The 16875-nt window shown below is 37.3% G+C and overlaps 1 protein-coding gene across 2 annotated transcripts in view; it reads right to left on the bottom strand.

Annotated features, from left to right (window-relative positions):
- Galntl6 (polypeptide N-acetylgalactosaminyltransferase-like 6) overlaps positions 1–16875 on the bottom strand; it is a 1251036-nt gene that overhangs the window by 707843 nt on the left and 526318 nt on the right. For both annotated transcript variants that reach the window (XM_017600182.3, NM_001135756.1), the window contains one exon: positions 14354–14492. In XM_017600182.3, coding sequence (XP_017455671.1) covers positions 14354–14492 — 139 coding nt within the window. The remainder of the gene's footprint in view (positions 1–14353; positions 14493–16875) is intronic.

Here is a 16875-nt window from a genome sequence, read left to right as displayed (position 1 = left end):
TTCAGGAAATTTTCTCCAGTGCCCATGTGTTCGAGATTCTTTCCCACTTTTTCTTCTGTTAGTTTGACTGTATCTGGTTTGATGTGGAAGTCCTTGATCCACTTGGACTTAAGCTTTGGACAGGGTGATAAGCATGAATTGATGCTGAACTCCAGTAGAATCATCACCATTTGCTGAAAATGCGATCTTTTTTCCATTGGATGGTTTTGGCACCTTTGTCAAAAATCAAGTGACCATAGGTGTATGGGTTCATTTCTGGGTCTTCAATTCTGTCTGTCTCTGTACCAGTACCATGTCGTTTTTATCACTATTGCTCTGTAATACTGCTTGAGTTCAGGGATAGTGATTCCCCTGGAAGTCCTTTTATTTTTGAGGATCCTTTTAGCTATCCTGGGTTTTTTGTTATTCCAGATGAATTTGCAAATTGTTCTGTCTAGCTCTCTGAAGAATTGGATTGGAATTTTGATGGGGATTGCATTGAATCTGTAGATCACTTTTGGTAAAATGGCCATTTTTACTATATTCATCCTGTCAATCCATGAGCATGGGAGATCTTTCCATCTTCTGAGATCTTCTTCAATTCGTTCTTCAGAGGCTTGAAGTTCTTATCATACAGATCTTTCACTTGCTTGGGTAAAGTCACACCGAGGTATTTTATATTATTTGGGACTATTATGAAGGATTTCGTTTCCTTAATTTCTTTCTCGGCTTGTGTCTCTTTTGTGTAGAGGAAGGCTACTGATTTATTTGAGTTAATTTTATATCCAGTCACGTTGCTGAAGGTGTTTATCAGGTTTTGTAGTTCTCTGGTGGAATTTTTGGGATCACTTAAATATACTATCATATCATCTGCAAATAGTGATATTTTGACCTCTTCTTTTCCAGTCTGTATCCCCTTGATCTCCTTTTGTTGTCTGATTGCTCTGGCTAGAACTTCAAGAACTATATTGAATAAGTAGGGAGAGAGTGGGCAACCTTGTCTAGTTCCTGATTTTAGTGGGATTGCTTCAAGTTTCTGTCCATTTAGTTTAATGTTAGCTACTGGTTTGCTGTATATGGCTTTTACTATGTTTAGGTATGGGCCTTGAATTCCTATTCTTTCTAGGACATTTATCATGAAGGGGTATTGAGTTTTGTCAAATGCTTTCTCACCACCTAATGAAATGATCATGTGGTTTTTATCTTTCAGTTTGTTTATATAGTGGATTATGTTGATGGTTTTCCATATATTAAACCATCCCTGCATGCCTGGGATGAAGCCTACTTGATCATGATGGATGATTGTTTTGATGTGCTCTTGGATTTGGTTTGCCAGAATTCTATTGAGTATTTTTGCCTTGATATTCATAAGGAAAATTGGTCTGAAGTTCTCTTTCTTTGTTAGGTCTTTGTGTGGTTAAGTATAAAAGTAATTGTGGTTTCATAGAAGGGATTCGATAGGGATCCATCTGTTTCAATTTTGAGGAATACTTTAGATAATATTCGTATGAGGTCTTCTACGAAGGTCTGATATAATTCTAGGCTGAACCCATCTGGACTTGGGCTCTTTTTGGTTGGGAGAGTTTTAATGACTACTTGTATTTCTTTATGAGTTATGGGGTTGTTTAAATGGTTTACCTGTTCCTGATTTAACTTTAGTATGTGGTATCCATCTAGGAAATTGTCTATTTCCTCCAGATTTTCAAGTTTTGTTGAATATAGGCTTTTTTAGTAGGATCTGATGATTCTTTGAATTTCCTTTGATTCTGTAGTTATGTCTCCCTTTTCATTTCTGATTTTGTAATTTGGACATACTCTCTGTGTCCTCTCGTTAATCTGGCTTAGGGTTTATCTATCTTGTTGATTTTCTCAAAGAACCAACTTTTGGTTCTGTTCATTCTTTGTATAGTCCTTTTTGTTTCTACTTGGTTGATTTCAGCTCTGAGTTTGATTATTTCCTGCCTTCTCCTCCTACTGGGTGTATTTGCTTCTTTTTGTTCTAGAGCTTTTAGGTGTGCTGTCAAGCTGCTGATATATGCTCTCTCCTGTTTCTTTCTGCAGGCGCTCAGAGCTATGAGTTTTCCTCTTAGCACAGCTTTCATTGTGTCCCATAAGTTTGGGTATGTTGTACCTTCATTTTTATTAAATTCTAAGAAGGCTTTAATTTCTTTCCTTATTTCTTCCTTGACCAGGTTATCATTGAGTAGAGCTTTGTTCAAGTTCCACGTATATGTGGGCGGGCATTCTTCTCTTATTGTTGTTGAAGACCAGCTTTAGCGCGCGGTATTCTGATAGAACACATGGGATTATTTCTATCTTTCTGTATCTATTGAGGCCTGTTTTATGACCAATTATATGGTCAATTTTGGAGAAAGTACAATGCGATGGTGAGAAGAAGGTATATCCTTTTCTTTTAGGATAGAATGTTCTATAAATATCCGTTAAGTCCATTTGGCTCATGACTTCTCTTAGTCTGTCGACATCACTGTTTAATTTCTGTTTCCATGATCTGTCCATTGATGAGAGTGGGGTGTTGAAATCTCCCACTATTATTGTGTGAGGTGCAATGTGTGTTTTGAGCTTTAGTAAGGTTTCTTTTACGTATGTAGGTGCCCTTGTATTTGGGGCATAGATATTTAGGATTGAGAGTTCATCTTGGTGGATTTTTCCTTTGATGAACATGAAGTGTCCTTCCTTATCTTTTTTGATGACTTCCAGTTGAAAATCGATTTTATTCGATATTAGAATGGCTACTCCAGCTTCCTTCTTCAGACCATTTGCTTGGAAAGTTGTTTTCCAGCCTTTTACTGTGAGGTAGTTTCTGTCTTTGTCTCTGAGGTGTGTTTCCTGTAGGCAGCAGAATGCAGGGTCCTCATTGCATATCCAGTTTGTTAATCTATGTCTTTTTATTGCGGAATTTAGACCATTGATGTTGAGAGATATTAAGGAATAGTGATATTGCTTCCTGTTATATTCATATTTGGATGTGAGATTATGTTTGTGTGCTTTTCTTCTCTTTGTTTTGTTGCCACCACAATTAGTTTCTTACTTCTTCTAGGGTGTAGCTTGTCTCCTTATGTTGGGCTTTGCCATTTATTATCCTTTGTAGTGCTGGATTTGTAGAATGATATTATGTAAATTTGGTTTTGTCATGGAATATCTTGGTATTCAATCTATGTTAATTGAGAGTTTTGCAGGATACAGTAACCTGGGCTGGCATTTGTGTTCTCTTAGGGTCTATATGACATCTCTCCAGGATCTTCTGGCTTTTTTATTCTCTGGTGAGAAGTCTGGTGTGATTCTGATAGGTCTGCCTTTATATGTTACTTGAACTTTTTCCTTTACTGCTTTTAACATTCTTTCTTTGTTTTGTGCATTTGGTGTTTTGACTATTATGTGATGGGAGGAATTTCTTTTTTCGTCCAATCTATTTGGGGTTCTGTAGTCTTCTTGTATTTTTATGGGCATTTCTTTCTTTAGGTTAGGGAAATTTTCTATGATTTTTTAAAAGATATTTACTGGTTCTTTGAGCTGGGAGTCTTCACTCTCTTCTATGCCTATTATCCTTTGGTTTGATCTTCTCATTGAGTCCTGGATTTCCTGTATGTTTTGCACCAGTATCTTTTTCTGTTTTACATTTTCTTTGACCATTGTTTCGATGATTTCTATGGAATCTTCTGCTCCTGAGATTCTCTCTTCTATCTCTTGTATTCTGTTGGTGATGCTTGTATCTACGGCTCCTTGTCTCTGCCTTTGGTTTTCTATATCCAGGGTTGTTTGACTTTCTTCAGAGAATTCTTTTGAATTTTAAAATAATCTCTATTTATATTCAACTTCATCATTTCTTTATTACATAACTTATAGTCTTCTGTTAAGATTCTCTAAGACGTTTTTTAACTTAGCTATTTTTAGTTCTTTTCTATAGCTTGTAATTTCCATTTAATCATAAGTATTTTCTATTTGATGTCGTTTTACAACATTCTTTCCTGTTTCATTGGTAACTTTTCTTTATTTTTTATTTTTTTTAGCTTTGCCATTATATTGAAAGTGAGTAGTTCAATCTGTTTTTTCTGTTACATACAACCTCTACTATCTCTTATGGAAAACTTGTATTTCTTGGCTACATGTGCATGTGTGTGTTTCTATTATATCAGTATACATATGAGTATGTATGAGTGTGTATGTGTATGAATTTGCACACACATTCACAACATGTCTAGGTAAGTGTTCTCTTCCACTATTCCTCACCATATTTGTTTTGAGGCAGGTTGTAGGGAGTGGTTCTGATGCCTTGATCAGGAATCTGCATGTGAACACTGAAGACTATTCCCCAATTGGTTCTTGGTTGATCAATAAAGATGTTACTGGCTAATTGCTAAGTGGAAGAGACATCTTGATTCTAGCAGGCAAGTTAACAGACATGAGAGGAGGAAAGTTAATTTTTTCATGCTACTGAAGGAGGGAGAGCCTTGAGCCATGTGAGATTTGGATGGAGTGGCCACTGGCCACTTTCCTGATTGAGCCTGGGGTAGCAGGGAGGATGTAACTAAGCTGAGGGCAGATGTAGGGTGCTCAGCAAAGAGAAGATAACCAGGCAACTCAGTTGAGAGCAGATTTAGAGGTGTTGAGCTAGGACTAGAGGTAACTAAGCAGCTAAGTTGAGGGCGGACTTAACAGTGTTGAGCTGGGAGTGAAAGTAATGGCACATTAGCTTCAGGAGGCCTAGAAGTACCCAATCGTTGAACTAAAAAGGATATTGAAAATAAGCTTGTGTGTGTGTGTGTGTGTGTGTGTGTGTGTGTTTGTATATGTCTTGATCCAAGGGCAGTGGCTGGTAGCATGATCTACCCAGAGCTTAAAGCAGGTTGGTAGAAAGTACATGCTATGGCAGGTTTCTCCCTAAATCTTGACTTGAACCATTCAGCCAGAATGGTTGGCGAAGAAGCCTGAGGGCCCCCTCAACCCACCCTCTTCTCATTACTGGGGATACAAATATATATTTCTCTGTATAGAGTTTGTATGGAATCTGAACTCAGATCCTCATGCTCATGTAGAATGTACTTCACTAATGGACCTTTCTCCTCGTCTCCATGTAGTATGTCTCTCTCTCTCTCTCTCTCTCTCTCTTTCTCTCCCTCTCCCTCTCCCTCTCCTTCTCCCTTTCTCTCCCTCCCCCTGCTGTGTGTGTGTGTGTGTGTACACTATATTTTACTATTTTGATTTTCTGTGTGCTTCTTAGTATGTTAAAATCTAGACATATTAATATCACATTATGAATGCTAATGTTTCTACACACACCAAGTTTATTAGAACTTCTGGTTTAATTCTTAATAATTGACCTGATTATTTTAGAGAAGTCTACTTTTTTCCAATTCTGTACTATGGCCCTTGTGTTGATAACCAGGAGGGGATGCTTGGCTTATTCCCTTTCCAGAACAGGAATAGCTTGCAGTTTCAATAAACCCTCTTTGGCTGCTTGCTTGTTTTTTTATTAATATAATATCTTGGAATCTTGCAATATATATCATTCTACAGATGAAGCTATTACAGTTTTGTCTCTTTTGAAGACAAAAGTTGCATAGCTGTTTATTCTGAGAATTTCATACAATATATTTGTATTGTACTCTTTTCCATCCTCTATCTCTGTCTTTACACAGCATCATTTGTTTTCTCTTGCTAAAAAATACACACATATGGAACAAGCATAAAACAACAACGATGACGACGACGACAACAACAACAACAATTTCAATTGTTCCCAGCATGAGGCCATCTCTGGGTTTATTGATATACTCAGATTTGGGCGTATGTTCTTAATTCAGGACTCTTCCAAGTCTTCTGGTTCTTCACTTCTTTCCTGACAAGTATTGTCTGCAGATATGGCTACATCTTTGTAAAAAACACTGGCTGCCTTCCAGGTGGTTTCCACTACAATCTCTAGTCTTTGTCAGAGTATATTGAGATGTTATAATTTCTGTTTTGTTGCAAAGAAGTTGTTTTCTTTTTTTTCGGAGCTGGGGACTGAACCCAGGGCCTTGCGGTTGCTAGGCAAGCGCTCTACCACTGAGCTAAATCCCCAACCCAGAGACACAAATTATTAGATGGCCTGAGACTCCCTCAAGAGGAGGGATCTTCAGAGGAAGTAGGGGTTGGGGACATACCAAGATCCGAAGGATGACACTGTTTTGGAGGCCAAGGTCTCAGGGAGAGGGTCCAGCAGCTGCTCTGCTCACAGGAAATCTTATCACATTTATGGAAAATGCAACTAGGATTGAAGCAAGCGGCATGCCAGGAGAGTTTCTGCTTTCAGAGTGATGCCCAAGAGCATCAGAGCGCCTGCCTCTCTGCTTGGAGTACAAAGTTTCACCTTCAGCGAGCAGGAAAAGAAAACTGTTAGAAAAACTGAAGCACTGTGTCTCCCAGGGCACAATCCTGACTGGGTGCATGGTCAGAGGCAGGCCAGTGAACTGTTCTCTGGCAGTGTACACTGAACTCTGGCTTGCTGAGCTGGCAGCTGGAAGGATAACAGGCTTGGAGTATAAATATCTCTTTAAAATTTGTTATTTTTTCTTTCCTAACAAAGCTCAACAGGTTTCTTGAATAGATGTTAATTCTCTTCCTCTTTGGGACCATTTTGAGAGCATTAAAACATATTTGTTCTGAAAGTGGTTTTCCTCCGGTTCACTGGGGATCAGGCCAATAAAAATACCCTAAGCTTGCATACCAGAAGTCAATCTTTGGGTGATTTATCTTACTAACACACACATTAGTGCTTGTCACTCAGATGCTTAACGCGCTCTTTGTTATAATAAAATGGCAACTATATATATGTGTATATATATGGAAATATAAATTTATTTTTATCAATATTATGAATTTTAATGCAATTATAAATTGCATTGAGGAAGATTTTTTAAAAAATAAAAACTAACTATAATGATCTATAAATTTTTCAGAAATTTGGAACATTACATTATATATTTAAAAATATTACTGTAAAATGTGAAGAATATTTTTATCTCCATTAAAAAAACTTACCTGTTATTAGTTATTGATGATTCAATTTTGATGCATAATTATGTTAAAAGAGTAGTATGTGCACCCTTTAAAGTTGACTTCATACTAAGTATGTATGTTTTTTCATGGTCTTTAACACACTCATCAATAAAATTTTACCACTGTATTATAACTCATCTGACAACTGTAAAATAACTTAAGATTACATGACTCACTAGTTTATAAATGAAGTCTACCATTTCCTTTAGAATAACAAAGGTTTCTTGGACCCACATTTGTTTTGTAAGTTACAGTCTTTAGCACTGCCTTTTCACATCTGCAAACTTCTGGAGTGAGTAAAATTAAATAGTGAAATTGGAGTTATGGTTGCTATGTTAACATTTATAGAAAAAAATTCAATTTCTTCTCTACATCTTAAAAGCCTTGCTTAGATTTCTCTCTCGGTCCAACCCTCCAGTTCTGCTCTCAGATTTTCAAACCTTAGGATCACAGGCAGGTGCAGCCATGTATGACATCTGTACTCTTCCCTTACGGAATTCAAGATGAGACTCTTTCTCACACTCATACAAACGTTTAGATCTTTTATTGATTCTTTTTGTAAGTTAACTAAAAGCTCAAAATGCAACAGATAGAAGCCTGAAGCTACTAGGCAATTCCTAAAAGGTTTGTTTGTTTGTTTAATTTTTTGGTGTACACAGCTTTCCCACTAACAGGCTGAAACAAAGAGCCCTTCTTGGCTTCATCCCCCTCCCCCCCTCATTTTTTAAATTTTATTTTTCTTGAGTATTTTATGTATTTACATTTTAAATATTTCGGCTTCCCCATCCTACTCCCATACTCTCCCCACTCCCTCTGCTTCTATGAGAATGTTCTCCCTCCCACCTGCCTACTCCCATTTTAACATCCTGGCATTCTTCTACACTGGGGAAGCCTTCACAGGACCAAGGACCTTTATTGATTTTTTTAGTTTAACTTAACGTTTTGAAATGCTCTTAATTGGAATACCATTTGATAAAAATTAAACAAATTTTCCACCTTACACTCTGACAGTATTACACCTGACTAGAGTACAGGAAGAGGCATATTAGTTTATTATGATGCTGAATTTTCTTATGAGCTCACCAAATGAAAGTAATTAATGAACTTCACATGCTCGCCACCATAGGAACATGAAATGAGTGTTGCTGTTACCAGTCATAACGTGCTGAAACTAACTAAAATTGGAAATAAAAATATTATTCTTGTAATTTTTGGCTAGTTATATTGAAATATTTCTGTGAATAAGTTTTGGTATTGAAGAGTCAAACATCACGTTTTAAATATATAATTAAAATAAATATTTCAAGCATATTGACTAAATCTTAAAAAAAGGTGGAAAACATATCTATTATTTCTTAAACTAAAATTAACCCACTAATTTAATTATATAATGGAAGTTTGAATTTAGAGTTAGAGCTAATTTGTTTTTCATATTGTACATTTTATGTAAATGAAAATAAGCAAGGTAAATAGTTTGAGAGGAGCTTAATGAAGCATCATCGTTGGAAACAAATAAACAATAAACAATTAACTAAAAACCCCAAGTAGATTATGCTGCAACTCCTTGGCAGACATGGACTCAGTTATCTTCATCTGTAGTCAGGGGCAGGAAAGAAGAGTGCATCCACAGTATAGCAGGTTAATAAGAGAGGAAAACTGAGCTTTTCAACTTCAGTATATAAACTGAAGAAGTCATGTCTGTTCTATGTAACATCCCTTTCAATAGGGAAGGATGTTTAAGCTATAGAATACTAAAAGGTCAAAAGTTTACCCTAAGTTCTGACTACACTCACAAATTCTTTATTGTGTATAGAAGGAACATACTGAGTTCTTTGTCAGGGTAGGAGAATCCTTTCCTAACAGATGTTCCAATAGGCAAGGCACTGTGTGATGGATACACTTACTCTTTCTGAACCTTGCCAGATATTATTCCAGGACATACCTGAACAGCTGTGACTGCTGGGCATGGCACTGTGAGCATACCATGCTGTCCCATGCTTTCTGATTTGAGCCCCTCTTGCAGGCAGAGACCTGTTGTTGAATTCTGAACTCTGAGCACAATACCTTCATATCTGTAGTTGCCTCATATCAAAGAAGGTTGTGCCATGGAGGCCGAATGTTCCTCATTCTGGAACTCAGGACTAGATATTAACCTTGACTCACACCAGAACTGTTCTTATCAACAGAACTGCAATCTTAAAAGGCACTATTTTAATAAAAATTACTTTTGGGACAATCTCTCAAATGCTTCTGAAATAGTCCAGATGACATGACTGTGATATACTTGTGTGAGATAACTGTAATAGTACCGAAAGCCATCACATGACCCAAGACTTGTACAATGCTCCTGCGTTTTCTCAGGAGATGAGATTTCACAAAGTCTTCTCTCAATACTCCATATTCCATTTATTGACAAAGCCATGAAGCTAAAACTATTCCTATCCAGAGAAACTCCGTTGTATGAAATAAGAGAATAAAAATTGGAAAAGCCATGAAGTAGGGTAAGACAATTGCAATTTAAAAATGTTCTAGATATTCAGCCACCTTACAAGAAACGAACTTAAGTAACAAACACATTCATGGAGATTCATATAAAAATCTGTACTTGTTTTTAAAGCATCAAACGTACTTAACATACCAATCACTCATTTATATGAATCTGATGCTATCTTATACAATTCTCATTATTAGAGGCTTTCATATCTCTTTATTTCATGTATTTCTCTCTCTGGGAAACAAATTGGAGATTACTGAGAAACAGTGTTAAAACTGGCTAGATAGCTCAGCAGGTAAAGGCACTTACAGCCAAGGCTGGCACCAAAGTTAGATCCCTGGGACCCATTTAGTGGAAAGAAAGATGCGAGGTAGCCTTTGCATCCTGCAAGTTATCCTGTGATTTCTACAAGTGCCTAGTGGCATAAGCACACACCATCTCCCATCTCAAACACACACACACACACACACACACACACACACACACACACACACACTAAAATAATCAACGGAAGAATAAGAAAGTTTTCATGTCTGGCTAATCACAAGTACTGTGGGAGTGAAAAGTGCTTAATAAAAGGCCCTTATGTATCCACCAGTGGGCAAGGACATTTCAAGAGAGCCAACTCCTCTCTTTTTACATTTGATTTTTTTCTCATAAATTAATTATATCATGCTCCAAATCATGTTTATGATAATAATGGTTGGATTTGATTTTGCCAAGGAAGAAGCACTTGCTAACAAATTCTTCAATCCTTCTTAAATATTTAAATATTTATGCAGAAATTTAGCAGCACATTTTTTTCTAGATAGATTAATCTTCCATAATTTATACATGTCTTCCTTATTTTATATTTTGAATTCACGTGGATTTCTTAATTTTTTACTTTCTTAATTGGACATTAGATAAGATGCTCTAAGTACTACAAAACATATATGTGATATGTCAGGTAGGCATCTAAATATGTAAGGCACAATGAATATTCTGGTGGGGAAAACTTAAAATGTGCTCTGTGAAGTCAACCCTTAAGATAGCTACTGAAAGAACATCTGTAACACAACTGCCTTCATATCTTATCAGCACTGTATAAAGTAAAATAAAAACAGAAGATAAAAAGGACAGATTCTAGATAATGATCCAACAGACATGATAAGGAGGTGGGTGGTTAAAACTATACAGATTTTATATAGATTACAGCTTGACGACATATAGATCAATGGCATGGAAAAAGTAGAGAAAGCTTGGATAATACCAAAGCACAGATACTGTAAACTAACTGTCTGAAAAACAGGGAGATGATAAAAAATAAAAAAAATGATTTTAAAAACCTAAAAGAAAAAGATCTCGATGTAATTTAAATACTAGGAAATAAGCACAATTCAAGTTATTGCCCACTGTCTTTTGACTTCATCCGGTTCTAAGACGAGTCTATAATTGCCTGTGACATATCTATTATTTTCTATGATGTAGACACCCAAAGCTGACTGTCAGCTTTGATACTAGTGAGAACTACTGAAATGCGGAAAATAAGGAAGATGGCTATGCAGACTGATATTTCTAAGGTGAATATTCTTCAGTGTAAACAATAGTGTAGACTAACCCTAGCAAACCTCCTAGAACAGAAGCATGACCTAAAGAGGATGACCAGAAGCATACATTCGGTGAGCTTATGAAGAATAAGCTAAACAAAAGACACACAAAAGACCCAAACAACAACAAACAAACAAAATAAAAGAACACCTAAAAAATACCTGCACTATAATATTATCACACAATATTTTTAAAGCCCTGAAAAAAACAGTAAAAGAACAGAACCCTTTCCTTCTGGGACTCTGAAATGGTAGAAAGTTTCTTTTAATTATTTTGTTTCAAAATCACACAAATCTTGCACCCAGTTTTACCACTGAGTCCACATAAACAAAGTGTGCTCAGTTAACTGCAGAATAATTACAGGAAGAACCCTGAAATATGTGCTGCATTGATCTCTAATTCTTTTTTTCTCCCGCACAGACTATTGGACAGTGTTACTGTCAAATCCATCCATTTAAGAAGCACAGAAATCGGAAGCATGGATTTTCATCAGTGTGCACTCTGCGAGGCTTGTGTATTTCTTCAAGTGAGACTCTGACTAAGTCAGGGGAGCAGCAGGGTTCACTCGTTGCCCTTTTCAGAATCAGATATGGACTGAAATCCAGCTAAGCTGTCATTCTGGTCATCGTTAAACACCGCCCCAATATACTGCCTCTGCTAGCATTTGCTTTGACTTTTTATTTGATATCATTTTATTCTATGGCATTTGGCCCTTTTCAGGATCCAGTTTCAGTTTCCTTCCTCAACATTTAGAATAATATCTTGTTGATAATTTCACTTCAGTGGACATAATAAAATTTAAAAACAGTATTGTTTTTACTTTCAGTAGTATGCATCTATTTTTTTAATTCCAAGATTGAGGTTACACTAAAAATATGTTCTGAAAAGAACAGTCTGTCTGCTCCTATTTCTAATCATAACACTTTCCCCTGGAATATTCTTCAGTAGGTTTGAAATTGAGTGGTGGGGAGAAGGGAAATAAAAGAAAATTATTGTCTGAGCATGTTTTGATGCCTATAATACAGCTTAATCATCTTTAATAGAGAAACATTAGATAATATAATTTCTCATATGAAGGAAAAATTTTGGTCAGTGGGAACCACTAAAGGTAGTTGTGGACAACCTCGATATAATTTATATAGATAAAAGGCAGTATATAGACTTTTCTCTTAGGAAAAAATTTATTAGCTCTTCACATTAATCCTCTACTTCAGAATATTAGGAAATATAATTTAACACAGATTCTAATGAGAAAGCCAGTAATTTTTATATTTGCCAAATAAATTAAAGAATTAACAATGGACAGAAAATAAAGCCCCTAATGCATATGATCATATGATAATTTTCTTTTTAAGGGTTAATTATCAAAATGCTGTGTTTTACTTATTTACAACTCTCACTTAATTTGTGGCTCTAATTTCTTTCTTTCTTTTTTTGTGGTTTATCTTACTTTCATTGGTTTTCTCCCTAACTCCCTCCCTCCCTGCCTTCCTGCTCCCCTTCTTCCTTTCTTCCTCCCTCCCTTCTTTCCTTCCTCCATTTCCAACCCCCTCTCTCATACAAGTGTGTGTGAAAGGACATTGAGGTGGGAAGCACCAGTGTAGTTGAATCTAGGCTAAGGTGTTGAAAATCCTATTCACTTCTCAAGTTGTGACATTCTTTTGGCTTTGCTTAAGCTACCAGTAAACCACAAAAGAATCCATGCCCCACCCCCATTAAAATGAAAAATGTATGAATAAGGTAGAGGTCAGGAAAGAGTGGTAGATTACGGAGGATACCATGCAGCATCATTCTTCGTTTAATTCATAATACTTTTAACTATAGTTCAATAAACATAACTCACTGTCATTTGTAAAACCACAAGTAGTTCATAAAGTGACAGGAAATTGAAAAAGGAACTATGACCATGTAATCACTCATTTTAAGTATATATGGGGATAAGTACAACTAGCCTAAGAAAGCAGTCCGTTGAAGGTGCATATCCTTGTTTCTCCAGTGCAGGGGAATGGAGAGTGTTGAGGTGGGAGTGGGTGGGTGGGAGGGGGAGCATCCTCACAGAAACAAGGCATAGAGGTATGGGAGAGGAGGAAACTGGGAAAGGGGATTGTTGGTATTAGGAACTGCTTTCACCTCCAGCTGTGATGTCACTTGTGCATCTGTTGCCATGGCAACAGACTCCCAGCATACCTTTGGTCCAGCTCCCAACTTCACCTGGGAGCAGTTCAAATCAAAAACAGACCTTTTCTGTCCCCTTCTCTTTCTCTCTCTTCTCTTTTCTCTCTTCTCTTTCTCTCTTCTCCCTCTCTCACCATCACTTTTTCTCCTCCATCCCAATAAACCTCTTTCACATGAGATTGCATTTAGCCTGGTGTGGTTTGTTCAGACTAGAGCCGGGATTTCCATCCCAACAGGGATAATTTTGAAATGTTAACAAATGAAATATCGGATAAAAAAAGAAGATGAATACCCAAAGACAGTTCTGGTAACATCAACAACCAGGAAAAATGTTTATCTCCAATCCATAATAACAACGAATTTTAGAAAGGCTATTTTGTTTTAGATGATTATAATATAGGTAATGAAAATGTATTATTTTTTAGGGACTATGTTACGGTTTAAATTCAAAATGCATGTCACAGACTCCTGCATTTGAACATTTGATCTCCAGTGGTGGTGTTGTTTCCGGATGTTGTATAACTTTTAGGAGGTAGGGTTTAGGTAGAAGAAATGGATTACTGGAGGTAGACCTTACACTTTACCTCCTGGTTCAATTTCCTGCCTCAACTCTGCTTGGGGCTCACTTAGAGGTGTCCATGTCCCTGCTGGTCAGATGCACACACTACCTTTGTGAAGAGGCCCACTCTGACTCCTCTATAGCTGCAGGCTGTCCCCATGAGCAGATCTCTTTTTGCTGCCCTAAGCTAAATCACCTAAACTTAGCCAAATAAAGCATTCCCCTTACTTTAATTTTGTTTGTTCATTTGTTTTGTTTTGTATTTGCCATTTTTTAAAATTACAGTAATGAGAAGGTAACCAGTACAGTTGACAATCTTTCAGAATTTATGAAGTTATGTAATTTTAATTATACATATGTAACATTACAAGACATGAAAGTTGAAATCCAAATGATTAGTGGGGCATGTTGGTTATATGTGCCACAGTAATGTGCATTAAAAAATAGTGACAGAGAATAGTAACCAAAGAAATCCCCTGAGCTGGCACGTTCATACTCACTTAGCATGGCGGATGTCTGGCAGAGACCTCTCTAGAGCAATATTGTTGCTGACAAAAATATTGAAGCCATTTTCCCTGTAAGCTGAGTCATCATGGTCCTCTTCAGTAAGGGGGTATGGTTTTCCATGCTCACCTTTCCCTACAAATAAAGAAAAAATGAGGTTTTTCATCTGAAAGAAAATCTATTTTATATTCCAGAACAGAGAGAGTCATCAACAGGTAATGGAAAGTGGAACCGTGAAATTTATATACACTGGTATACTTTTCAGCCTGAAAGAAAAATTGAAGATGTGGCATATACAGGAACATGATTGAACTGAAATCTATTATATTAAACAAATAAAGTAATATGCCAAAAGTCAAATACTTCATTTTTCTCATATGTATGAATTAGATACTAATTTTTATATGTCTTTAAGTGTACCTGCATGTGGACGCTGGCAATTGGCGTCAATACTACTCCACCACCTTCAACACTTAGGTGATTTTTCTAGTGAAGTCTGCCTCATTTCAAACATGCATGCACACAGGCATCTACAAAGACACATGTATCTACTTGCAAGCGAAGACCACACTTAGATGTGTACCACAAACATACAAATGCATAAAAATTCAGGTCACTGATGGAAATGTTGTTTAGCCTCTTCTTTCTTTTGTGCATTAGCTTAGGCACATTTAATGACTTTTGTGTTATTCAATTGAGCCTGGAAAAACCCAATAAGGCATTTGAAAAAGATATCCATCGTTTATTCTATACTCTTTAAAGAGTAAATTGTGTCAATCTTGTGATATGGACTATCAACTATGGACAAAATAACTAATGGGTTGCATTTTGGGTACATTGAGTTTATTAGTTCGTTTATATGCTATTCCAAGGTTATGCATTTTCTTATTTGTAAAAGCTTATTATAGTGAATTGCAAATAAAAAACAACACATAATAAAATTAACCAGCCCCAAAGTCTATCCATCTCAATGAAAGCCAGAGTTAGAATAGCCATTCTAAAATGGAAATGCAGATTGGATTTTACACTTTCACTACCCAATACATTTTTCATCGCTATAGCCTCCCTCTCTTCTTGGTCTTTGCTTCATATGGCCCTTCCACCACTCGCATTCTTCTGAGAAAGGGAGGACTCCTGGGTATTAATCCACTCTGGCACACGAAGTCTGCAAGGCTAGGCAGCTTATCCTTTCCCTAATGAGGCTAGAGAAAGCAATCCAGTTAAGGGAATAGCCTCAACAGACAGCTAACAACTTTAGGGATAGGCACACCCCGCCCCCAGTTGCTGGGAGACCCACATGAACAGCAAGCTGTATATCTACTACATATGTGTGGGGATAGGGGAGACTAGGTCCAGCCCATGCTTGCTCTTTGGTTGGTGGCTCAGTCTCTGGGAGCACCCAAGGGTCCAGGTTATTCATCTGTCCATGCCACCCCACCCCCCAAATAAAAGGAAAAATCAAGACAAAGTTAAAACTAAGAAAACAGGAATTTTGTTTTTGTTTTGTGCTTTTGTTTTGTTTTAGTTTGCTTGGGGCTTTAGTTTGTTTGTTTGTTTGATGTTTAGGCTTCTTTAACATTGCCTATCTATAACCTACATTCAGGTGCTGAGGAATATAGAGCAAGTGGGCTGTGCCTCCAAGTGGGCATAAGGACTGGTGGGACTGAGTGAGATGGAACCCAGGGGCCTCAAAGTTTTGAGGACCACAGGCATGCAGCTGCTTTCTGCATGTCTCCGCACTGCTCTGGAACACTTGACCAGGACACTCAACTGAGAGGACAATAGTCAGTCTGCACAGCACCTGTGGTTCTTTTCCATGCTAATGAGGTATCTAGACAGCCTTAGCCTTTAGCCAATGGCCTTCTCTTCCCAGATAGCCCCACCCCATTCCTCAAAAGTATATAATCCCTAGTATAGATGTTCTCCTCCCCCAATAAAGCAATATGAAAAATGCCAACCCTAGTAAAGCAACATGAAAATGCAAGGATAGTCTTGGCGAGCTGCTTCATTGAGCGTCTTCATGAAAGCAGGGGGAGGGGGAGAGAGAATGAAAGAGGGGGGAAAGGGGATAACATTTGAAATGTAAATACATAAAATATCCAATAAAATACGAGAAAAAAGTACAAGTTATTTCGTTTGTGGCAGCTCATGGCCGACTCCTGAACACCAGAAGTCATGAATAATGTCCAGAGACCCATTGTGATCATGGCTGTTGGAGTTACCATCACCTCTGACCACATCCATTTGCTCTTACAGAACACTGCAAAAAAGAATGCCATGTGGAAAGCCTTCACCTAAAAGAGCCTAAGACTCCCAAAGAAAGTGTTTCTCTCTACTTGACACCACTTCCCAATAGGACTGGGATGCTGTTGTCTTGATCTCTACTTTCCCCATCCTGCCTGGCATGCAGACCCCCAGAGGGGAAACAGGGACTATGGAACCTCTTCCTGACTTTCTCTCCAAGTGGTGCATAGAGGGTAGCTTGTACCCAAAGAGGAGACCTGGAACTACAACCTGT

This window comes from Rattus norvegicus, chromosome 16 (genome assembly GCF_036323735.1).
Source record: "Rattus norvegicus strain BN/NHsdMcwi chromosome 16, GRCr8, whole genome shotgun sequence".
NCBI classification, from domain to species: Eukaryota; Metazoa; Chordata; class Mammalia; order Rodentia; family Muridae; genus Rattus; species Rattus norvegicus.
Note: the sequence above shows the minus strand (reverse complement) of the source record. Positions and strands in the feature narration are given on the sequence as shown.